Source organism: Protopterus annectens, chromosome 4.part1 (assembly GCF_019279795.1).
Source record: "Protopterus annectens isolate FY-2018-M chromosome 4.part1, PAN1.0, whole genome shotgun sequence".
Taxonomy (NCBI): domain Eukaryota; kingdom Metazoa; phylum Chordata; order Ceratodontiformes; family Protopteridae; genus Protopterus; species Protopterus annectens.
This window is the reverse complement of record NC_056734.1, coordinates 131,017,371-131,044,197: the sequence shown is the minus strand read 5'-3', so window position 1 is coordinate 131,044,197 and position 26,827 is coordinate 131,017,371. Positions and strand designations below refer to the sequence as shown.

Below are 26,827 nucleotides of genomic sequence, written 5' to 3'. Positions count from 1 at the left end.
TATTAGATTGAGCAGACATTCCTCCGCTGAGTCGTTCTTCTTACATAAGAACCCCTGTTAAGAAAAAGCAAAATATTAAATGTTCATCTGAAAAAATTACAGTTAAGAAAGATGAATTTCTTACCTTGGCAAGGCAGACATTCTAGGAAGTGAATCCCAGTACACAGAAGCCATTACAGGTGGGCATCCCCTGTGAAGTAATTTCCGAGGAAACAGGGTGTGATGATTCTGACTTTGACTGGGATAGAGCCTCCTCTTCTAGAGATTCCCAAGCTCATCTTTCTGATTGTGAGGAAATATTAATTTTTTAACCTCCTGTGGTAGAATTTTCTTTTAATTATACCATAGCCAGTATGAATGAGTTATTGTTTTGGGCACAAATAGATGTTTCCTCTGAACTGAGAGGATACTATGTGTTGCATATGGAAAGGCTTCATTCCTGTTCCATCCCTCCTGTACTGCTAGCCCTGTAGGATATGTGAATGTTGCCTGTAATCATCCTGACACCTAGCTGTCATTCCATTAAAAAAAAAAGGGGGGGGGGGGCATTTACTATATAAGGTATCTCAGGCAAATACATTTCTTTTTTTCACCTTCAATCTGATTATATGTTCATAAGTGGTTACTAGGCCATTGGCCCAAGAACAATTTTAAGCCTAGTCGAGCTTATCCCTGATTTTCCATTGTTGAAGTGTCAATACCCAAAATAATTTTATGGTTATGGTATTAGGCATGTACACATCAAGCTGCCCCTATCCATTAGGGTTGTAAGTGTTCCCATCCATTTGTACAAGTTAAATTTGAATAGAGTTAAGGATGAGCTTTGCTTCACATGGATAGAGAAGCCTTTTGCAGAGAAGGGTAATCTTTGAAACACTTGACTGTCCCTCCAACATGTCCTGTTAAATCTCTGATTAGGTTTAAGTCCTAAACACAGATATTTCTAATGCTTTTCATTTTCCAAATATGCAACAGATCTAGCAGCGTAAGATGAGAGGATGCCTTGTAGGCTAGGAATAGATCGCCATGCAGAAGTCTGTAGGAGACCAAATAAAAGTACAGGGCTTTGAGACAGTCTGCATAGGGCTTGTTTACTCCCTGCATTCTTTTTGTGAGGAAGCTATGTGACCTCTCAAGCTGTTTCAAGTTTATAGTCAGGTACACGATGAAGGGAGCATTGTATTCAATGACTGATTTGATGAGAGTCAAGTACAGAGGAACCATGACCTACTTGGACCTAGTTGCCATGCCTTTACTAATAAGTTTTCAGCATAGAATGATTTTTTTTTCTCACCACAGTTGACATGTGATGGTCAAAGGTCAGGTTACTGTCAACATGTGTTCTCTGATCCCCTGATCACTGGGTCTACTTTTAGGGGTAAATTATCAATATGGAAACTTCCAGGGGTGGCAATTATTAATACGGAAACTTCTAGGGGTGGGAGTCTTTCCAAGAGGTACTGCTATGCATTGTTTTTGCATTGAGTTTTAGTTCATGGCTCTGGTGCCAGTCTACACCATGCCCTCTTATTAGGGTATCTGTCTTTAGGGGATTCAGTGACCATGTCTAAGTTGCAGTCATCTGCAGACTTGGTCAGGCAGAGGTCTTTGATGGTTACCTTGCTTTCAGAGAAGTAGATGCAAAAAGGAGAGGCTCCAGCACTGATCCCTGTGGGACTCCACTAGTAACTGGCGTCTTTTTTGGAGGTCAATTCCCCAATCCTAACTTGTTTTCTATCAGTGAGCCATCTGGCTATCCATTGGGTGACATATGGGCTTATGCCTAATTTTGTACGTTTATTTTCAACTCCCAAGTGAGGTATTGTATTAAAAGGTTAGAGTGTTAACATTAAGTTAATGTTAACACAGCACCTACCCAACCTTAAGGGACACAAGAAAAGGTGGATTTCTATCTGGAATTTTTCTTGAACTTCTCCAATCCCTCTCAGACTTCTACAAGAGAACTTCTAAGGCTCCTAAGGTTCATGGCTTCTGTGATTCTCATTATTCCCCTAGCCAAGTAACATATGAGAAAGATGCAGTGGTTTCTAAAAAATACATGAACCCAGCATTTTGCATTCTGAATCCAGAACTAGTTTTGGTAGGACCATTCTCTGGGGGCTTCTAGATGCATATTCTTCCTCCTTCCAGATTAGATAGGCTTTGATAACCCATATTTTTACTGCATCGGTTGGAATGATGAACATAGCATGGTTGTATAAGTTACACTTACCCAAAGCAGTAGACGTTCGAATTCCTCACTTCTGCAGTAGTCGCACCCAGCCCTCTCTACTGTTGCATATAGTTGTAGTTGGGGTGCAAAATAAAGGGCGCCAGAACCATAGAGCAAGGGGGAGGAAGCACCCTCCCACTTTACAGTTGCAAGACTCATGCATGCGTCGCACGCTAATGTCGATTTAAACTCAAGCACACAGAAGTTAAACTAACGAGCTGTTCTCGGGTATAAGGTACAGCTTTTAAGGAGAGTTATGGTACCCCCCTCAAGTGGTGATCATTGCTGCCAGAACGTTAGAGAGATCCCATTCGTGATTCGTTTAGGTTTAAGGAGATGCTTCCCCCAACTACTCTTTTATTCCTCTGATTTATTAATGGGAGGAGAGTTTTCTCAGGTTTAAGAAGGTGCTGCTCTGATTTATTATGCCCCATCCCCACCCCCAAGTGCTGATCATTGCTGCCAGAATGGTAAGGAGAGACGATTTCATGATGATTCATTTAGGTTTAAGGGGATGCTGCCCTCAAGTGTTCTCTTATTCCAGTATTGAGGAGAGGTGTGTTTGTGATTGTGTGTGTGTGTGTGTGTGTGTGTGTGTGTGTGTGTGTGTGTGTGTGTGTGTGTGTGTGTGTGTGTGTGTGTGTGTGTAAAATGTCCCAGTTAGGTATAACTGGTGGTTAGTACAAGGAACAAGAGCCTGAATTCTCTACCCGTATCACCACTTGTAATTCAGGGAGTTGAGTCCATAGCTCTCAACTATCCAGATTTTCACAGAATATTTGGCTGATACTTTTGGTCTATTCCTCTTAAAATATCTGGTTTTCTGGCAAATTAGTGAGAACTGAATTCACTAAATAATGATAACCCTTTAAGTTTGTCTTCCTGTCTTTCAGGAAACACATGGCATCACAAAAACAATTTATTTTAGCAGCTTTCTAAGATTATACAAAAGAATTTAATATGTGTCCCTGGTTTTGGCCTTTGCCCCCCCCCCCCCCCCCCACACACACACACACCAATACATTTTGGCTATTTCCAAATTTCCTGTGCTGTGAAGTTGAGAGATTTAGTCGAGTGTCAAGTGGATTTTACAAGAAGCTGAGAGCTTCAGGGGAAGAGAAGTTTAGTGCTGCTTTTGCTAAGTCTGTTTGCATTGTTAGTAGCACAAGAGGTAGCATACTTGCTTTTGATGCAGAAGGCTGTGGGTTCTACTCCCACAGTATGTAGATGGATCACTGATAATGTACTGTGTTGTACTTTAAAGGGAGTTGGTGCTGCAGTCCTGTGAATGTCCTCCTTTGGAGGAGTTACACATTAACTCTGAACCTGTTATCAGTTTACCATCCATTTCCTATTGAAATATTACTAGCTTATTTTTTTTAATGTAACATAGGTGATTTATTCTTCAAGGGCAACAGGCACTTTATTTGTAGATGAAACAATGAAAGTTATTTGCTAGCAGCAACCTCTTCATTAGTTACAGATCCCTTTAATGTGGAATTATTTAGATGACTTACTTCTGCAGAGATTTTACATATTTACTGATATTGGTGGATTGTAATGACAGAAGTTTGAGTGGCCTTTTATGGTTGAAATTTTCTGAAATGGGTAGTTTTGTCATTATTAGTTCATACATTGTGTTTCATTGCTTACTAGAAGACTGTTGAAAACTACATATTTAAAACACATTCTAACAAGTGGTGCTGTATTGTACAAGGAATATAATTTAATACAATCCGGAAGGTAAATCAAAGAACGCATACATGTATGCATGGGTCTAAAAATGTGTAAGGACCCTATGGTTTGAAAACAGCCCAGAGTAAGCTTAGTCCTCCACTGGCGAAATGCAAAATGAATGTGGGGTTTCTTGCCGTTTCAATGAATGCGAGTTTCAAGGGCAGAGAAGTTTACTGCTCATGCCAAGTCTGTTTTCATTGTGAGACAGTATTGTCTGTTTAGCAAATGGCTCAGTGTTTGTGCTGTTTTATTTCAATTTCTGTAATTGTAGAAGTAAATAAGAAAACAGTATGCATGCTGACAGATTTCAACAGTGTTTATGGGAATTGAGGAGAAATAACCAAGTAATGGAACACTGGAGTGGCTGGGGAGGAGGCTGCTGCTGGAGCGATACATGGTTGTTGCAGGAGGGGCTGCTTTGGGGGGTGCCCAGTCTATTGCCGTACCTAGGGCCCCACTTAGCCATGATCCAGCTCTGGTATTTTGCATTATTTACTATAGATCAGAAGTTGGAATGACAACAACGAAGTGTTAGTTGTAAAAAAAATAAGCACTTTTAGAAAGTGCCTTTTTTATTACAACTGACACTTTGTTGTTTCATTCCAACTAATGATAGTTTATGGTTTTCACTGTTATTTAATAATTAATAATAGTCATATTGTTGAACATGTCAGTACAGTTCTGTGGATTGTGGCCCTCAGCTGAAGTGGCAGCAAGCCCACCCAGATACATTCTAGGCAGTCTTTTTCTGTTTGGCATATACATCTTAAAAGTAAAAGGAAATATCAGTGGGCTTTGGCCGACTATGTTTGAGATGACTGCAAGCTAGGAGCAGTTATTGAAACTCCAAATGACTTGACCATCATGCAGGAAGGTTTCTATCAAACAGTAACTAGTGCCAGAATCATGAATTAAAACTAAACTCTAAAAAATACATTATGGTATCCTTTGGGAAGTCATCTACTCCAGGGAACTGCCAAATTGACTATTCCCCCTGAGAACTGACCCACTTATTTGGCATTTGGGAACTTGTGTCCAAAGTGACCTAACGTTTGACCAACATGTGAACTTGTGTGCACAGTGACCTAACTTTTGACCAACATGTGCCCAGAGTCATAAGAAAGTCTTTCTGTATCGAACAGCTTATAAACAAATTAATTGTGACTTGATCTAGAGATGTTATTGTCCCCCTTTACAAAGCCCTCATTAGGTCAGTCAGTTTGTGTAATGCCCACTTTGGCATGTATCTCTCCAGACTGATGCAACAAAGATACCTTACCAAAGACACAAGTCCTAAACAATAGGTCTTGCATGGACCACCTCAAGAATTATCACTATACTCAGTACCCTACAGAGTGCTTAGAGGTGACGTGTGTGGCATACGAGGCATCCTCCAGCCTAATACTGATGGACCTAGTGAACATCAGCAAGTCAAATAGCATCAGAAATACTCAGTCCAGGTATCTAAGCTGAATGTTGTGGAGAGATGTATATATATCACAGAGGCTACCACTGTACCAGAACAGACTATCCATTCAAGTAAAACAAAGCTCATCCCTGTCTGTATTCAGATGCAACTTGGATCTAAGGATGGGTAATATAAAATGTACTCCAGGATTGCCCCACGTGCCACTAATGGATAGAGGTAGTTCCTAAATGCTGCATCCCTTACATGGGTCCCCTCAAATCATCTATGGTATGATCACAGTTATTCTCACTAGGGCTAATATACAATTATCATCCATGAGTTAGGTAAGACCAATCCGGAAATGTTAATTCAAGCACCAGAAGGGAAATTGGCTAAGCTTAAAATGTTCTTCAAGTGAACCTATGCTGTGGTAGTAAATGGTTTTTAAAAAATGCCCTTTTTAGATCACTAAGTGCCCCTTTCACCCTCCCCCATCCCCCATCCCTGAACAGTTTTCGCTGCCTCTGACAAAATAAGGTTTTGTGTTTTTCTACTCTGTATGATTTTTTGCTATTATTGGTTGTTTGATACGGTTCTCTTTGTATGGGCAACAATGTCCTGAAGAAATATAATCTCTGCTCATTTACCTCCTTAGGATTAGGCAATCAGCAGTCAGAATTAGTTTGTGTGTGTGTGTGTGTGTGTGTGTGTGTGTGTGTGTGTGTGTGTGTGTGTGGGAGGGGGAGCTTTTTGAAGCTGGCCTGTTGTTTCCTAGGCAGAAAACAACCCATATAGCCTAAAGACTACTGTCGCTGAGCTTTTTGAAGATGGCCTGTTGTTTCCTAGGCAGAAAACAACCCATATAGCCTAAAGACTACTGTCGCTGTGAGGAATTTGATGATCTACTGATATGAGTAAGTGCAAACAACTGTACTTTTGTTTATTAAGTCTAGGAATTTCTGTGTATACCTTACATTGGAGGTATATGTGTCCCAGTTTATTTAAGGATAGTTTGTCACCCAAAATAATGAAGATTTTGCTGATAGGGAGAGTCATTCTCTGTGTACAAGAACTGCACATTACCCTTATTGTACTGTATTCTGTGCTTTGCTTATTTTTTGCTTTATGTACTTCAAAGAAGGCTTTCATGCCTCTGAATATAGTCCTGGCCCTATCAAAGACCAGAACAGTTGTCAGTAAGTATTGAACAAGGGCCTAAGTGCCCATCAGTGAAGAGATCTAGGTAACAATCAAATGTGCCCAAAAGTCCTTATGGGTGTTGTCTCCACGGTGTCTTTGACTGTGTTTTGCAGGTGCAGCTGCTCTCTGTCAGTTCAGAAAATACTTTTGAGACAGACTTCTGTCGAATAAAGAAGTTTGTCCAGGTTTGGGGTGTGTGGTGGTAATATAAACTGAATGAAGCCATGACTCATTTAAAAGTTCATGAGACAGCACCATTTTTCAGTAGTATAGTATTCATTATCACTTTTTTCTGTTTCTTAATTCCCCAGTCTCATATGGAATAACTGTCTGTACCTGCAGCACTAAGCATGGAAGTCATCTTCATTGGGGAAGCGCTGTTGTTCTGGGGGGTATTCAGACATTCAAGCAATGACATTCCCATCAAAGACTTCCTCATCAGAGTATGTCATATGGGAATACTGAATAAAATCTTTTTCACTGAGAAAGTCTTGAGTCCGTAAAGAAAATAAGACAGTTTATTCTCTTGGGTGCATTAGATCACCACATGGATAAATCTCTTCATTGATGGACATTTATGCACTTGCACAATATTGTTTGATCACTGATTTAGTGTCTGGATCAGGATTGTTTTCAGCAGAGGCATGGGCATGTAAACAACATATTGAGTAATAGTACTAAGGTGATTTGGAGTTCCTTTACAAAGATAAGTATTAGTTACTGACTTGAGCATTTAGAGGTTAAGGAATGTATGAAACTTGCTGTATACAGAAATTAAATCTGTGGGCAAGGATGCATTATTGAGTTGTATTGGGCAGTACAGCAGCTGAAAAAAACATTTTTAACTTCTGAAAAATAAGGGCTAGTTCAAGTGTATATGTAAACATTCGAAGTGTGGAATATGTAATGTGTTTTAGGCAGTTTTTGCATGTTCCAGTGAGAAGAACTCAATATGCAGCTAACATTGTGCAGACAGCCTGCTTATAGGGGACCCTAGGTTATAGTACCACCACTACCTATCTGTGAATCGTTTGTATACTAAACATTTGACTATGGCAACTTCTCAGAATGCTTAATCTTGTATTGCATTTCATGGTGGTGAACTACTTATGATGAAAAGCCATTGGCAGACTTGATATTGCAGTTGCCCATGACGTACTAAATTTAAGAAATATAAATGTTAGCTGGAGGTGAAGGAGGTTAAGATTACTGACAAGTCCACCCCATCCAAGTGATCAGGGAGTTAAATAGTTGTGTATTCTTTTTTGACTGCTTTAAGTTATGAACCTTTTGGTTCTGTAATTTGTTTTTCTAACTTGCATGTTAAGGTGTTGGACAAGTAGGATACAAAGACAGGCTAAAAATGAAGCCTAGAGCTAACAGCGAGCCTGAGCTAGCAGTTAGACTGGGTCTGGTATCATGTGACAGTTCAAAATCTGTCAGGCAACCTAAGTGCTTGCCTACTGTTTTTTACAGTCTTTTCACCTGTTTTGTGTGTTGCAAATTGTGTGTAGGTTCCTCACTTATGACCTATACCGTTTCAGTGGCATTCCTTCTCCAGGCAGAAACTGATATGAAGGAGACGTGAACCACTCAAAGCTTTATTGTAAAAAAAATGGATGTAGTTTGAGACATTTAATATAACACATTGTCTATAAACTAAGGCTTGGGTGGACAAGCATTTACAGGCTTACCTCTTTTTCATTTGTGAGAAGCAGTCCTGTAACTTTTGGTTTGCAGCTGTGATAAGGTTAGAAAAACAATAGCACAGTGCTATAATCAGCACATTTTGCTGACTGCAGATCTTCTCAGTGGTCCACATTAAAAAAAAAAAAAAAAGAATAAAAACTTTGTTTACAGATGTAGGGAACATCTTACTTTACCAGAAGATATTTCCGTGGCTTATCCAGTCAGTGAGCAAAGAAACATGTTAAAGATAATGTAATTGTAATACAATACTCTGTACATAATTGTTTCTTCCTTCTCCAGTGTACTGTATAATACAGACAGAAACAGAGCCAAGGGAAGCATGTTAAGAGTTGTGCAGAGTATCAGAAATTATTTTAAAATTTAGATCTGGAGTTAATTCTTGGTTACTGTCTGTAAATGTAACTGATTATGGATATCATGAACCATTTTGTCTGTCTCTTGTAGCATCCGTTCTTACTATCTGCTGGACTATACAGATTTTATCTGCAAATCAGTGGTTTTCACAGTTTGTTAGGAAGATGTATCGATAGAATTTTAAAGGTCATCACTGAAAATAGAACAGAGTTGCATATGATAACAGGTTTCTTCGTAAGCAGAAGTACTCTAATGGAGCAGGTAAAATAGCATTATGGTCACATTTGAAACAGAGTGTATATATTTCTTGTCCATGCAGTGGACATATATTGGGTGCTTTGGAGTGTTTCAGGAAGGCTAAATTAAATCATCTTCACTTGGCAATGTGCACATTATTGGCTTGTACTGGTAATGAAATGATGCAAGTAGCAGTCACTAATTTTGATATGTCAAATTGGAAACACTTAAACGTGTATTTGTTCTTCATTTTGTTGAATGTATAAAGCTTTAGCAATAGCTAGAAACACAACAGAATTAAAGATCTTACAATATTTGTTCACACTGATTTTTGGGGGTTGTTATATCATTCAAGTTGCATTGACTTGTCATAGCTGGAAAAATCTTGTTACTTGCATCTTAGCTAATGGAATCAGAGCGCAGGAGTTTGGGCCCACTTTAGTTAAAAAGGCTAGTGGTAGTATTACACATTTTGTTAGTTTCAATAGATTGTATACATTTCTGCATGATAATCATGTTTTTACTGTTTTGCAAGATTGGTACATTTGACATAAACAAAATACTTGGCATATGCTTCAAGCATTACAGCTTGCTGTTCTGTGTCTAGGGGTCCTGTAAATGAAGATGTGTTTGCATCTCCAGAGCACACAGAAGTTCCTATTCTTGATCCTGATATTCAGGAAATAACGGAACAGATTCACAGAGTACTGTTGCAGGTATGCCGCTTGATTGAGCGTACATATTTGTGGTCATTATTTTTGTTTTGGATTTGTCCTTTTAGTGTAAGTCATACATATGGATGTTTCATAATTATTTTTGATGCCTCCTTAGCACAGTGAATTACTACCTATTAAAATGGATCCTACTGCCTTTTGTCACCTGACCTTTATAGATCACTCTTCATCATTTATCCTTTAACTCAAAGATTAGCTACTGGAGAAAATATGGCACAATGGGAGATGAATTTTAAGAAGGCTGTCATATAAATGTGCATCACAAATGTTTACTACACAGTACCTGAAATTGAAATAGCCTTCTTAAGTGACAAGTACCATGTTCTTCGGTTCATTTTTTTTCCTTCCGTCACTTAGGGATTAAATAAAACTACTTGTCCTACAAGAAGCTAATTTTTTAATAATTAGTTTCACTCTATTTCATTTTAAACACTTTCCGTAAATAACTTTTTCCATGTCCTCCGTGAGTAATATGTATTGATGGTAAAGTATTAGTAAAATGTTTCTATCGCTGGAGGTGTCTGATGTGCCTGCCTTTCCTGAAGGAGAATCCAATCATAGGTACTTGAAATCTGCCTTTATGATCTTAATGTGGCACAGGAAATATCTGTTATTTAGCTTTATAGATATGTACTAAGCTAATGATCACATGGGCCTTTTTAAGCTTAGCCATGCATCCCAGATGTGTCTGACAAGTTTTGATACCCTAAGGTTATTTTAAGGAGTATATATAAACTAGGGCCTGGGTGGTCAAGCATTTACAGGCTGCCTGTTTCCATTAGACACACAAGTGCAAGGCCAAAGATGAATTTCCTGTACTTCAAAGTACTTCTGGAAGAAGTTTCAGTCCTGAGGTCACTCACTGGTACTTTGTCTCCTGTTTTTTGACACCAGTGCATTATAGAGTTTTGCTCCATGCTGTTATAGTCCGAGTGTCTTGTCACACCAACATGACATTTCAGAGTCGGAGTCCTTTTCAGGTCTGTGGGAGGAGAATGAAAGATGCAGAGATTAATACTGAGGCTATCTTTTCAAGCATCATGTCTGTTATACCCTGTGGTTAACAAATCATCCTAACCTGTGGTCTAAATCCTTTGATTTCAATCTAGTGGTATTATGAAGACTTTTTGGCCCTTTGATATTTCCCTCCTGTGATTGCTGCTATTTACCCTACTGTAGATGCTGTCCATTTTCCAAGGTATTTTCATTCACCAAGCCTGCAGTTATGGATTTTTTTACTCTGAGTTTGAGGCTTATGAGAACAGAAAAACCTTTTGGGTAGTTAGTCATTCTCAGCGGAAATAAACTTTTTGTTTTCAGATCTTGTGCTTTAGTTGACATCATGTTCTGAAGGTCATAAAATATAACTTAAATGTAATATTTGTAAGCTGTGAATCCTGTGTCCTGCTGAGCTTTCTTTTGTAGTAGTTTGCTTGATATTGATGAGAAAACATAACTTTACCCTGGTTGAGTATTTCTTGCTTTTCTGGGTGGTTATTTTATTTAAAAAATATATATACTCAGGAGGCAGTTACTGGAAACAAACTCCAACTTTTAATGGTGCTGTTTGCCGAGGTACCAGAAGCACCATTAAAAGTTGGAGTTTGTTTCCGGTGACTGTTTCTTGAGTGTATTTTTTGGATATTTCCTGTTGCTGCGTGTTTGGATTGGTTATTTCATTTGGAAGAACAACTCCCCTGTGCCCTCTGAAAAGGTTGAACTAGTTGTGTTTTCAAGATGTGGAGTTTATTCTTATGACCATCCAAGCTGCACAGATTGAAACAGACACACACGGGCGCACAGGCACACACACACAGGCACACACACACACATGGACACACACGGGCACAGACACACGGGCACGCACACAGGCATAGACACACAGGCACAGACACACACACATGGACACGGGCACAGACACACATGGACATGGGCACAGACACACTGGCACAGACACACACGGACATGGGCACAGACATACACACACTGGCACAGACACATGGGCACAGACACACGGACACACACACGGGTACAGACTCTCTCACACACACACACGGGTACAGACTCTCTCACACACACACGGGCACAGACTCTCTCTCACACACACATGGGCACAGACTCTCTCTCACACACACACACACACACACACACACACACACACAGACACGCACAGACACACACACGCATGGGCACAGACACACGGGCACAGACACACACACACACACACACACACGGGCAGAGACACACACACACGGGCAGAGACACACACACACGGGCAGAGACACACACACACACGGGCAGAGACACACACACACACACACACGGGCACAGTGGACGCACACACACGGGCACAGTGGACACACACACACGGGCACAGTGGACACACACACATGCACAGTGGACACACACAGAGTCAGTTCACTATACAGACCACAGTAAAAGTCAGATTCATTTCCAAAAGCCAGTTATTTCTGCAGACCGTCATAAAGTAAAAGAAAAACTTGCTGCAATAAAAGTCTCCTATGTAACAGATGCAGTAAAAGTTCCAAACAAAGGAAGTAACTACAGACTTCAGGTTCTTTTTGCCTGGGTAAAAGAAAAAGATATACGTAAGCATTTTATACATGTATTCAATAGTAGATTTTCTTCCAAATGCCGTTTCCTACAGTATCTGATGACCACTGTGCTATCCTTGTTCAGGCCCAGTCCATTCATTCCCCTGTCTAAAGTATTTCTCCAGAGATGGTGAGAGTGGGCTGGTGGAGTGGTTATACAGGCAGCCATGACATTGTTTATGTCCTCACTGACATCCTGACAGTGAGGATATATGTTTGTGGCCCTAACCATGTCCCTGATGACTGATGTGCTCCTACTTCACCATCTGGTCTCCTCTGCCCTTCCCTGATATGTGCTTGCAGACACACACACACACACACACACACACACACACACACACACACACACACACACACACACACACACACACTGTTTACAATGGCTGCCATCACTGGTTTGGAATTACTAAGCACATGTCTCCCAGTCCTGCATCCACAAGTAGTAAGCAAGCCTCCACTTGCACAGGAGCAGGACTAGAATCACCCTGTCCCTCATCCTGGATGGGTGAAGTGGCATAAGTCGCTCAGTGCCTAAGAGTGTAGTGAAACTCAGGTCATCCGGGTCGTATATTATAACTTTATCCGTGTGTTCCAGAAAGCTCAGCTGATTCAGTAGTCAGTATTATACATGTTCCTGTCATTAAGTAATTCTAGAAGCTCATGGGTGGAAGCATTTTTCTTAGTAAGGCAGTCAGCCAGCTACTTTCTTGTAGCTGATCATAGGGGTCTATATTGGAACATCGAATATTTAACAGTTCGAATCACTAAAGGTCGACCCTTAGTGATCGAACTGTTAAAACATCGAACGTTCCAAAAAAAAAAATTAAAACAAAAGATAAAAACAAAACTAAATGGTGTAGGCAGGGGAACAAGCCCCCCTGCACCCCCCATGTGGGGGGCTGCACCCCCACACCCCCAACTACTTAAATTTACCTACTCTGCGGCCGCACTACATTGAAGTAAATGGAAATCTCCCCTTGCGGAGATGTCGTTTACTTCTTCGATGTTCTGCAGTTTCGTTGTTCTCGTGCCAACAATGTCAAATTCAACATTGACGGCTTTCGATAATTCAGTATAGACCCGATCATAAGTTGTGAATTCTTTGGGTCTGAAGGAATTTCTTTATTCCACTGATTTCCATACAAACCCTGTTTTTGTGCAGCAGGATTTTTGGAGGTAATTGTCTCAATTAAAGAATAACAGCCTGTGACATGGATTGTATGAAGGGTGTTATGGTTTAGTCCACCAGTTGTTAACTCAGAAGAGGGCATAGGTAGGTTGAAGGGAATAGCCATTGGGTGCAAAGTGTTATGGCCCATGGCCAGCAGTTGCTGATGGAAGTTTCTTGAATGCCAGTAATTGGCTGAGTGGTGGTGTGGTAAATGCAGCGAACCCATTTTCACAATTTGCACTTGTATTATTTATAACAAGTGGTTTGCTGCATTTTAAACATTTTAATGCTGATTTTTTTTCTTGAAAAGATCAGAGAAATAGGACCTGTCAGTTCTATGAGTGCCAAATTGGGGAATGGAGAACAGATCTTGGACTTAGGAGTTCGGGGGTGCCATATCATATCTTATATCATATTGTATCAAAGAATGGTACTGGCCACTACTTGAACAAGCTGCAACTCTGGTACTGTATATCACTATTCCTGATTCCTTTTATCTAATAGCAAAGGGGTGATAATTTTACTTTTTCTCCAATGAAAATAAGAAAATGCCCTGCTTAAGTGTCACTTGGGTAGGATTTTATCTGAAGCCTCATTGAAGACCACTAGCTTCAGGAATTTAGCCTTTCATAGAGGTTGAATTTGTTGTTTTCAACGTGCTTGATTTAATGAGTCTTAAGTCAGTCTTACATACAGTGCATTCCTCAATCATAGTATACATTTTTAATTTTCTGGTGACTGTTGTTGTTAGTTATATAATCTTTCTTTTCAGTAACATTTAGCTCTTAGAATACAAAAATCGTCATATTCCCAGAGTTTACATAACTATTTGTTTTCATTATTTTTCCATCACTAGATGTTAGGCATTAAATTAGCATTATTTTGGCAGTTAAGGCATGGCAATCACACATATGATTCTAGCTATTGATGATTTTCAGTTAGATTCCTTCCATTGTATATCCCTAATGCACATCTTTGCTCTCTTTAGCACACAGTAGGTTTGACTAAAAATATTGCTGCTGGGTAGCTGTAATCTATCTTCTTCTTCTTTCAGCTTTTCCCGGTTAGGGGTCACCACAGCGGATCACCTGTCTGCTCATGATTGGCAGTGGATTTTACAATGTCGAGTTGCCAGCCTGGCGCCCAACCTTCCACCGAAGGCACACACACACTCACACCTAGGGCCAGTTTAGAGTGTCCAATTATTCTTACAGTTATTACTGTAAGGAAAAGTCCATCCTCTGCTTCAGTTTTACTCTACTTTAAGTCACTTCTCTCCCTACAGTATGGTTGCAATATTGTTGGGCACCAGAAACCAGCTTGTACTTTATGAAGCTTTCAATCCTATTCATTTAGTCCATCTAATCCGATATACAAGTCCTCAAGCTTCTTGTCGGATCAGGCCAGGAATCGTTGGGACTCAGCCTTGAGGTCCTTAAGAATTTTCCTCCCTGAATACATATGTCCCTCGGATCTCATTTGCCTCCTTTGCAACCAGACGTTCTCCATTCATCTACATGCTGCACCTCATCTTTCAAATTTTATAAGAGTTTCTTACAAATTTTTGGCATAGTTTTAGAGTTAATGGCATCGAGGTTTTATAGTTCTTGAACTGCCATTTCTAGAATATAAAGTAGTGTAAACAACTAACAGTGCACATTATAGAGTCTATATTTTAGTGATAATATTAAAGTAATTATTTTTCGTTTGATGGCATGGTTTGTCCTGGTCAGTCTCAAGTTTCAGTAAGATCGTCCCTCTTTGCCATCTAAAAATCAACTCTAATTGCTGACCACGTATTTTGTGTAATGATCCACTTGTAAGTGGTATTTTATGTCACTGCAATAGTTTTATAGAAATCAGTGTTAGTCTTGCACATAACTACTGATTTATCATGCTTAATGATTATGCTTTTGATGACTTACTAGTATGGTGCAGTATAAGAAGTCAAGGGGTAGCAAAACAGTAAAAGTGGGAAAATATAATATATGAAGGCATTTATGCCTCAGTTTTAAAAAAAATCCTGACACAAATTCAAGAACAGATAGTTATACTTTTTTGTGTTGTCCTTGTAAAATACTTTCAAGTGAAAACAGCAAGCAGATTAGTGCATTTCACTAACATCCAGGATAACTGCTGGTGCATACACTGGTGAGTAACAGAACAAGTTATATGAAGTGTTAACAGCTCTTGGATTGCAGTTCTAGGTTTGACACCTAAGGAAGAGTGTGGGCAAGCGTATGTCATTGCCTATAGTGCAGGACTACAAAATGATGGTCCTTGCAAAAGCCTGGAATTTAGAAACTTTCTTTGGCTAGAGCTGTAAAATTGCTCTGAATGGCTTATAACAGGCTCTGAGAGAAATGTATATGATGGTCATTTAGGAGTAAATGCAAGCACTGCTACACAAGATGTATAATATGCCTGTGACTCACACTTCTGCCATTATATCTCAGTGGATTAGGAATATATTAATTCCTTATGTGCATCATGACCCATATAAAGGGGATTTGAAATATATTCTGAAAAGGTGACAAGAAAACAAGATCACATTAATATGTTAGTACCTGTGTCACCCAGTTTGAGGAAAAATGTATTCAGATTTTGTAAGAAGCACCTAGATTTATTTTAGTGCATTAAAGTGGTTCAGAAAAACAAAGCTACAATAAAAGGTACACTTTGAGTTCCTAGATAGTTTTCCTTTACACTTCTTGCTTTTATATTTAACTTCACATCCTTCATATTGTTCAATAGTATCAGTTGTTTCTTTTATCTGTGTTAGTCTGTGTATTTTCTCGTTCTGGGTAAGGACCTTTTTGGCCAGCAGCAGTAGTCTAGTTCATAAACATGTTTAGATTCCCCTTGTCATACATTCAGCCATGAGTTGATGTCTCACCCTTCTCATTATTGCTATGCTTTTCAAATTTGTTGTGTCTTATAGATAAGGTATTAGATACAGGTGGGCAAACGTAATCTGAGGTATTGTAGGGACAGCAGCCTGATCCCTGGATCCAAGAGCTTGAAAAAGGTGTCAAGGTTATATCTGATTGGACCCAATAACCCATCTGTTTAGCTGGATGGAAGAAGGCAACATGGATCTAGCATTATGGTAAGTACATACATTTCATTTGTCACATGTAGTAAACTGCAGTGATTTATCCTATCATTTTTTTACTGTCAGGAGTTTGATGTGCCAGTTCTGTTGAATCCTCCAATCATGAAGATAGGCTATAAAGCAAAAGTGTAAAATATCAAAACGCCAGAGTCTCTTCTTCAGGACACATATTAACACTTGTTTCTGGGTCCAGAGCAGCAGGGAATTTGGGCATTTGGTATTTTCCTACATTTTACCCTTTCTGTTTGCAACTCTTCGATTTTCAGTCTTTGAGATTGGTGAATTCTAGGGAAGTGGCATTGAACTTCAGATAGGAAACATGTTCCACAGATTTGATACTGCAGAAACCAGGACTGAGGTAAATAATAAAAAGTACAAATCAATTGGAAATGTTGTTTTATTAATTTACATAGCCGCAAGAAAATTCTCCTTTCTCAAAAGAAGTGGAACAGATATGTTCAAGAGAAAAAAAATCAAAACCAAGTGATGCTTTTCAAAAATACATAAAAGGGCTGTCATTAAGAAATGGTGTACAAAGAGAAAGGGTTTAAATACTACAGTAACATAAATGAGAAGGCTGTTTGTCAAGATTCTTAATCTGACAATATCTGAAACAGTCTGTGATACAAAAGACAATGGCTTAAACTGGAAAAAGAAGGTATCCAGATTTCAGAACCACACAATCATTAAACTTAACAAGAGATGAAAGACGCTAGATTAACTGCTTTATTGCTGCATATATGTCAGGAGAGCAGGTGTGCAGCACATGCATGGAGCTAGAACCAATGACAGATTTCAAAATGTGTTAAAGAAGTTCAAAAGTCAGTCTGAGTTCAATATTTTTTGGAATACCATACATTTAAGTTCAGAAGTTAGTACAAGACCAAAAGTCCATACAACTTTAATATGTGTTTATGTATGCACAGGTGATCATCATCAGCCCATCACTGTTGAAGTAGCCTAAGCTGTATGGGATGTATTCTGCCAAGGATCAGGCATACAGCCAGCTTCCAACGCTTTAGGACACCTTCCATGCATCTGAATGGCCATTAGAGCCATTGAAGCAACCAGCAAGTCTTGCTGTCTCCTGTGACTTTGTTGCATCAGTCAGCTAGCTTATTGTCAAAGTGGGCAGATAAGTGCCCTACTGGGGCCTGCCTTCCCTTTTTTTTTTTTTTTTTTTTTGTGTGAAAAAGGTCTTTCTTTTTGTAAGAATTTGTCGAAGAGAAAGGGAAGTATTTTTGTGGCTACCAGTTACCCTATAAGCAAGCAATAATGCCCAACAGGGTACATGTTAATGTGTAATTAATACCCTCCCAGGGGTGTTAGAGGCCCGACTTCGCAGGTGTTTGAATTGCTTATCCAGTCTCTCTTCCCAATCCTTTCTAAGCTCCCCTTATTGATTCTTATAATCATGCAATATTTTGTATGCTTTACTAATTATTCCTGTTTTAATGGCAGCATCTGTTCTAGATTCTATTAAAAACTCTACCAGTTCTGGTCTTTCATTTAGGAGCCCCCTATTTCTTTCTCTTTGTCTATACTCTATCAATCCTTGTTATGGAAAGCAATCTCTAACCTGCAGTCCAAATAAATTCTTGGCCTCTTCCCATTCTATTACCTTTCCCTTTCTAGTTAATTTGCTCCCAATACCTTAGTTCATTTGCCAGTTTTCTCCAGTAAATTACAGCTCCCTCTTGCCTGTTATCTGACCCTTGTCCACAGTCATCTCTATCCGCAAAATCACTTTTCTCCATTCTCATGCTGGTTTGGTTCTTAGAATACTCTCTGCTGTTTTATGAATGTAATACTCTGTATGATTTTGGTTGTTCTCCGTAAGAGTTTGCATCCAAAATCCCAATCTCCTTATTTCTTGAGCTTTCCTTCCTGTATCAACATCATTCCTTTCCACTTTGAATTATAGTTTTCTGCTTGTGCTGTGTATAAGAGCCTTAACTGTGTTGGTCTAAAATACCCCCTCAAATGAGGTAATCCTAATCCGCCTTGTTCTATTGGTAGAATCAGCTTCTCCCACTTGACCCTTGCTGTCTTCTATTCCCAGATAAAATCCTTCAACTCTTTAACTGCTATCTACTTCTCCTCCAGTTAATAAAAGTATGCCTGACCTGTGCATAAGAGTAAAGAGACTGTGCCTGACCTGTGTACAAGATTAAAGAGACTAAAAACATTTTAAAGTTTTTGTGCTCTAGAATTATTATCAAAAACAGTTGCTTAACAGCAGTCTTTCTAAACTCATGCATATTACCGAGGTAATACCTTATTTTCAGTTTAGCATTCTGCAGTTGCTCCTTTTCTTGTTCTGAGAGATTCTCCCTATTTTGCAATACTTTAACATTTGTCAGTCCCTCTAAATTCTTGTTACTGTTTAACCATATCTCCCTTTCTTTTATTTCCAACCTAGTTTTAAAGTCCACTTTAATTTTATCCCACTCCTTAGCTATGTTTTCAGAAGCTAATTCTATCTTCTCTAGTAGCTCCTGAATTAATTCCACAACCCATTCCTTAAATTTCTCAGATGTTAAGTTGTCTATCTCGCCTTCATTCTTGCTGGATGGGTTCGGAGCCGACCTCGGCTCTGACTCGGCCACTCTAAAAGCTCGAGAGTTGGTTCCACCGGCTCGAGGCTCCCCTTATATCCCACAATGCTAGGCGTGAGTTACCTCAGATCTCGTTTGCCGCTACAGCGATCGAGGTGTTGGTTTTCTACTGGCTTGTTGGTAAGTGTATTTCTGTAAAATTAGAATACTTAAACCCCTATATTTTTAAGTTTAACTACTTTTCCCTTAGTTTAGTGGATTTCTACCCCTGTTTTTCGGAAAATCCGTTTTTTCCCACAAGAACTTTAAAGTTCTCTCTCGGCCTTCTGGCCTTTCCCATTCCCTAGTGGTGTGTGTGTGTTGCTCTTAATTAAAACTTTTAGTTAATTGTTTTATTTTTGAGTTTTAAAATAAGATTAGTGTAATCAGTGTGTCTGACTAAGTGTGTGTGGTTACACTTTCTTGTCTAGGATGTCTAAAGACACAAAGGTCTCAGGCTTCAAGAAGTGTGATGCGTGCTGTCAGAAAATGTCTCTGACAGACGGTCACACTTCTTGTGTCTACTGCCTGGGGCCTTTGCACCTGCAGGACTCCTGTGCTGTATGCCATGGCTTCAGCCCCAGGGTCCTGCAGGAAAGAAAGAACAAGTTGATCCTAAGGGGTCTACTTAAGCCTGAGGATTCCCTTTCTGTCTCTGGGAAGCCCTCCAGGCTTCTAGGTCATCGGCTCCAGCTACTGAGCCGAGACCTAAAGCTACAAAACCTATGTCTGCATCGGCTCCGGCTGGAGCCGATGAGTCTACAGCTTCTGTGGTTCCCTCGGCTCCGGCTGGAGCCGAGGTAGTAGAAATTCCCTTGTCGGCTCCGACCAGACCTTCGGAGCCGACATCTAGGAAGAGATCTAGGTCACCATCCCTTGGCTCCGTTCATTCGGCTCCAGCATCTCCTCTGCTGTCTGAACGGAGCCATAAATCTCACTCCTCTAGGTCATCGAGGCTGTCGGATCATGACCTTCAGAGGGTAGTGAGTCGACTTCTTAAGTCCGAGGCACTGGCCCAAATGCTTCAGAGCCCGACTCATCAGTCGATGCCTGCCCCTGTCCATCAATATGTTCCTCCTCCAACTCCGTTGAGCTCGGAGCCGGGGCGTTTCGGAACCGAGACTGTGGTAGCGTCGGAGCCGATACAGATGTCTTCGGCTCCGTCGTCGGCTCCGATTTCTTCTTTCGAAGAATCTCGGCGCCAAACTTCCCTCGTCGGCTCCGAGGGGGTGAGTGGCATCGGACCCTTGTCCGACCCCGCTCTTCCTCTCGGAGCTTTGGCGCTGGTGAGTTCGGCTCCGACATCGGCCTCGGAGCCATCACTGTCGGTGCCGAGGGAGGTTCTCAGCTCGGAGCGGGGACCTCTGGCTTTGCCTGACAGGGGTGCGTTCGAGGTCATGCGGAGTGTGTTAGAGCCTGGCTCTACTCCACAGTCGGCTCCGTCCGCCCCTCCCTCTACGGTGCCTCAGGTCAAGTCGACTCACTCCCTCATCCCGGACCGCAGAGAGCCAGCTCCTCAGGAACCCCCTGTGGGGATTTCATCCTCTTCCGAGGCCTCTCCTGATTTGGCAGAAGAGCCCCTCGGAAGAGGAAGTGTAAGAGGAAACACATTGACTCACCTGAGTCCATCACATCTGACACAGATTTAGATGATTCCGAGGGTTCCCCCCGTTCCCCTTCTGAAGATGTCTCTTTTGCAGACATTCTCGAAATCCTCAAACAGAGGGGAAATTGGCCAGCCCTCAACCCTTCGGAGGATGAATCTGTGTACCTTGAGGCGTTTGGCTCTCGTCCTTCCACCTCCTGGGTGTCTCCCCCCTTTGACCCCCTCATGCAGGTGGTAGCTAAAAGGCATGGACGGCTCCTGATTCAGTGGACCCCACTCCCAGGAGACCCTCAAAATTCATAACGGCACCAGCAGACAAACAGTTCTTGACAAAAGGAGTCTCTGTGGATGCTATGGTGGTAGCTGCTGCCACTAAGAAGGAACTAGCTGATCCTTCAGTACCTGTCCATCCACCTAACAAAGAATCTAGGTCCATGGACAGGTACGGGAAGCGGATGTTCTCGTCAGCGACATTTGCTATGCGTTCGCTGAACTACCTGTGCCATTTTACTCGTCTTCAAAGGGACTTGATTAAAGAAGCGAGTGACATGTTGAAGGACCCTACAGCTGCGGGTTTTCAAGATAAGATGAACACTCAGCTGGCTACCCTTAACTCCATAGCCAACTGCTCCATGCGCCTCCTTTCTTATGCGGCTGATCGAGCGAGTAGGGCCGCAGGGACGGTGTGGCCTTACGTAGGCATGCCTGGATGCGGCTATGCAATTTTGGACCCCTTCAAGACGTCTTTCACTAATTCCCCGTTTGATGGATCATCTCTCTTTGGTCCTCAAGTGAAAGAAACCTTGACTAGGTGCGAGACTGATGGCAAGACTCTTTCTGCCGTCGGAGTCCGTTTTTCTACTCCTTCTAGGCCTTACCCCAAAGGCCAGAAAAGTGGGAAAATGTGGTTCCGTAAACAATCTCAAGGGACTTTGCCTGACGCACAAAGTCGTTTCCCCGCCAGAGGCAGAGGCGGGAATAACAATGGTAGACGCCGCCTCGAGGCAGGGGCTCAGAACCAGGGCAATCGAGAAGCCTTCTCTGATAAGCCCTTTCAGCATCCCTGAGGTGTTGCCCGACTGCCCACCTTCGGAGGCAGTCGGGGGAAGATTGTCACTGTACCCAGAAGCCTGGCTATCCCTGACTCAAGACAAATGGGTACAGTCCGTCATTTCCGAAGGCTATTCTATCCCCTTTCTTCGCATTCCGAACCAATCAAAAAGATCCCTTCCAGATGTTCCACCCGCTCAAAGGGATCTAGCGGTTTTGGAAATTTCAAAGCTGCTTGCAAAAAGAGCAATTCAACCAGTTCCAGCAGACCAGCAAGGATCGGAATCTACTCAAGGTTCTTTTTAGTTCCAAAGAAAACAGGGGACTGGAGACCAATTTTGGATCTCAGTATCTTGAACAGATCAGTCAAGAAAACAAGATTTCGGATGGTCACGCTGCAGTCCATCCTTCCCCTTTTGGGAAAAGGAAACTGGATGTGCTCTATAGACCTTCAGGATGCGTACTATCACATAAAAATGAACAGACGCTCCAGAAGATTTCTCCGCTTCAGGCTGGGAACCAGTCATTTTCAATTCAGGGCCCTGCCCTTTGGTCTCACCACTGCCCCCCGGGTGTTTACCAAATGCATGGCAGTGGTAGCTTCTCACCTGAGACGACAAGGATTCCAGGTGTTTCCATATTTGGACGACTGGCTCCTCACAGCTCCCACCAAGCATCTCCTTCTGATGGCCAGGGACTACACCTTTCGCATTTGTCAAAAGTTAGGCATTTCAATAAATTGCGAAAAGTCTGTTTTGTCGCCTTGTCGTACTATTACCTTCATAGGCAAATCTAGACACAGTAGACATGTCTGCGAGACTAACAGATCAGAGAATAACAGACATACACAAACTGGTCTCACTCCTTTTCAACAACAACAGAATCAAAGCCAGGTTAGTGCTGAAAGTGTTGGGAATTATGGCGGCCATACCTCTGCTTCCATTAGCCAGATTCCACATGCGAATCCTTCAATGGATGCTCTTTACACAATGGTCATACCAGCAACTTCCAATGTCCCACACCATTATGATCACGCAGGCGTGCAGAAATCATCTCATGTGGTGGAGGTCTTCCCCTCAGCTCTTGTTGGGAAGACCCTTTGTTCCACCCCCTCCAGTTGCTACTCTGACAACGGACGCCTCCCCATTATCAGGGCAGGACGGTCCAGGGCACATGGCAACCAAACGAATGCCACTTGCACATAAATGTTCTGGAGATGAGAGCAGTGCTTTTAGCGTTGCAAGCCCTTCAAGACTCTCTTCCCTTGGGAACGATTGCAATCCAGACAGACAATATGTCTGTAGTGTGGTACATCAACAAACAAGGCGGAACCAGGTCCTACCCCTGTGTCGAGAAGCACTCAGATTGTGGCAATGGGCGATTTCTTCTCAGCGGTTTCTGATAGCAACGCACATCCCCGGGAAGTCCAATCAAATCGCGGACAAGTTGAGCAGAGCTATCCTCATGCCTCACGAGTGGTCTCTGAAAGACTCTGTTGTGAGAGAAATTTTCCTCAAGTGGGGTCAGCCTTGCTGCGATCTTTTTGCTACTCCCCAAAACAGCAAGTGCAGAGATTATTTCACTCTATTCCCTTTACCAGGCCAACCCAGCAGAGACGCTCTAGTCCAAGTTTGGCCCCGGGACTTCTGTATGCATTTCCTCCCTTCCCACTAATCTCTCAACTGATACAGAAAGCTATCGCTCAGAAGGCCTCATTGATCCTCATTGCTCCTTACTGGCCTCGACAGGTGTGGTTCCCCTTTCTACATCAATTTCTATTGAGCGACCTTGGCATCTGGACCTAGTTCCAGATCTTTTGATCCATCAGTCGGGTCAGTTACATCGCTCCCTCCCCTCTCTGAACCTCACTGCTTGGTTCCTCCAGTTCCAACCTTAGCCAGGCTTCCTCAATTATCTCACTCCGTTCGAGATATTTTGATAGCTTCCCATAAATCTTCCACTCGGAAGATTTATTTGAGTAAGTGGAAACGCTTCACATATTGGGCTCAAGGAAGGGACATAGATCCTTTCACTGCTTCCATCCAAATAGTCCTTGATTTTCTAGCTGAACTCTTCCATGCAGGTTCATCTCCTCTACTCTTAAAGTTCAATTGGCAGCTATTTCTAACTTTCATGTGGGTATTTCTGAGTCTGCCTTAATGTCCCACAAGCTTTGCAAAGCCTTTTTGAAAGGAGTTTTTCTTCTCAGACCTCCTATAAGAAATCCTCCTTCTCCTTGGGACCTAAATTTAGTTCTTGCTTCTTTGATTCTTCCCCCTTTCGAACCTGCAGCCTCCTGTTCTTTAAAATTGCTATCATGGAAGACTCTCTTTCTGGTAGCTATTACTTCAGCTAGAAGAGTTTCAGAACTTCAAGCACTCAGCTGTCGACCTCCTTATCTATTGTTTCATAAGGACAGGGTATCCTTACGAACGAACCCGTCCTTTTTGCCTAAGGTAGTCTCGACGTCAAATCTAAATCAAAGCATTGACCTCCCTGTCTTTTTTCCAGAGTATTCCAATAGGTCTGAACAAAAATTACACTGGCTAGATGTTCATCGTCAGTTGAGGTACTATTTGGATAGAACAAAACAATTCAGAAAATCTGACCAGCTGTTTGTCTCCTATGCAGAAGGCAGAAAGGGACTTTCAGTTTCAAAGGTATCATTATCTAGATGGCTAACATCTCTGATTTCCCTTGTATATGAAATTAGACACCAAAAGCTGCCTAATAAACCTAAGGCCCATTCCACCAGAGCTTTGGCTACTTCTTTAGCCTTCCAAGACAGACTGCCTATTGACACCATTTGTGCAGCGGCTACTTGGGCTACTCCTCAGGGATTTAGCTTCTAGGCATAGAGCTAACTTTGGTTCCACTGTTCTCAGGAGTCTGTTCCGTTAGGCCACCCGGGACAAGGTGCTAGGGACGCGGTCCCATTCAGCAAGAATGAAGGCGAGATAGACAACTTAACATATAGAAGTTATGTTCTTACCATAACGTTCCATGTTAGTTGTCTTCTTCTCGCCTTCTTCTTGCGTCCCACCCTCCTGCCCCCTGGCCTGGACAGACCTAGAGGAGTTGTGATTGTGACCTCTCTTTCTACCACCTCTTTTATTAGGCATATGCTGTTGTGCATATTTCCTGGATGAGGATATAGGTCACCCTTCTTTCTCCCTGCTTAGAGGTGGACTTTGTTTATAGTTATTCTCATACTATTATAAGCTGGGGTTAGCTTACAAACGAGATCTGAGGTAACTCACGCCTAGCATTGTGGGATATAAGGGGAGCCTCGAGCCGGTGGAACCAACTCTCGAGCTTTTAGAGTGGCCGAGTCGGAGCCGAGGTCGGCTCCGAACCCATCCAGCAAGAAGAAGGCGAGAAGAAGACAACTAACATGGAACGTTATGGTAAGAACATAACTTCTATTTTTCAACCGATAGGTGGGAAAGCACCAGTGTCTCATTTTATTTCATTACTTTGCATTTTTGTTTTAGTTATTATTGGTGCATGATCTGAAGTAGTTATTGGGTGCATTTCAAGACCTTCAATTAAATGCACGTGTTCCTGTGAGATATAAACTCTATCTAGCCTAGCCCAGTTTTTGTATCTTTGTGAGTAATATGTAAATTCACTCAACTCCTAATACTGAATTCACATCTTCCATGCCAAACATTTCCATACATTTCTTCAAAAATTTACTCTCCTTTGTTATATTTTCCCTTCTAGGCCCCCTAGACACATCATCACTGTTGCAGACCAAATTCCAGTCTCCACCTGTAAGTAATAGTCTGATTATTTCTCCCAGAATTTTCTTAAGCTCCATTATAGCAGCAGTTTTAGGGGGATATAAATGCATGGCAGTGTAATCCTCTTCCCTGCCCAGTAGCCCCTTACTGCTATGCATCTTCCATTATTGTATTTTTTCCTCTTCTATCACTATTGGAGCTCCTCTTGCATTTAATATAAGTACTCCTATTTTCCTTTGTCCCAGATATTCCACTGAATAACCATCCTGAAGACCTTTCTTTATCAAATGTTCAGTTCTTTCCAGGTGTGTCTCCTGTAGCATAGCTATTTGCACTCTACATTTTTAATATAGTTCACTACTCTTTTTTTTTTTTTTTTTTTACATTTATCTATAAGACTATTCAGATTGAAAGACATTATAGAAAGCATCATTTTCTTGTATAGTTATTACCAACATTTATACATAACTGCTCTTTTGCTAAATGTCTAGTTCCAACTTTTATGTTACATGTATATACAGTTCAGCTGGTTGGTCTTTTGAACAGTTGTTTCATTTCATATCCATTTGCGCCTATGTCCTATCTTACATAACTTTTCATTTTTTTGAAAGCCCTCAAACAGAACAACCCCCCCCCCCCAAAAAAAAAAAAAACTCCTGTGACCCAATGAACTTAACAGTAACACACAAGGCTGTGTGCATCTTCAAATATTGAAGTTTTTGCTTCCAAATAAGAACATAAGTTCTAAGTTGTTAGCTACGCAGACAGGCTAAAATTAACCAAAAAGAAAGTTTAGTCATGCTAAGATGCATGGTACAGCCTGTGCTGTTAGTAAGTGTTATTTATAACTCTCCCAGTTGAGAAAATACTTGAATGCTTTCAGTAAACACTTTCTCCTAGCCATTTCTCTTTATCAAATTGTCTTCTAGTAATATACAAACTAGACACAACACTGCCAAGGGTACCTTGTTTATCAGAAAAAAAGCATTACAATATTCAGTATTCTTTTTCAGTGACATGCTTTGTAATAAATTTGTTACTAGATAACACCTAAGGTTTTTACCCAGTCGTTTCCCTATGCAAGCATGGGAAAAGGCACATTGATTTTTCTTTTGTCATACTGTCTTAACCAGGCCCTTATGCTCTACCCCATCTCATTTTTTTCATTGCAGTGCCTGCATTTCTCAGAACTGAACAAAGAGAAAGAGAGAATGGTGAACAAGAAAAAAACAAAAGCTTCTGTTTATATTAGTATCCCCATTGCATTAAAAAAGCTGAGAGAACTTTACTTCAAGTCTAACTGGTTTTGTGTTA

At 41.2% G+C, this 26,827-nt stretch overlaps 1 protein-coding gene across 1 annotated transcript in view; it reads left to right on the top strand.

The window, feature by feature from the left end:
- PER2 (period circadian regulator 2) overlaps positions 1-26,827 on the top strand; it is a 1,339,110-nt gene that overhangs the window by 558,551 nt on the left and 753,732 nt on the right. Inside the window, exon 14 of the mRNA XM_044070032.1 lies at positions 9,487-9,595. Coding sequence (XP_043925967.1) covers positions 9,487-9,595 — 109 coding nt within the window. The remainder of the gene's footprint in view (positions 1-9,486; positions 9,596-26,827) is intronic.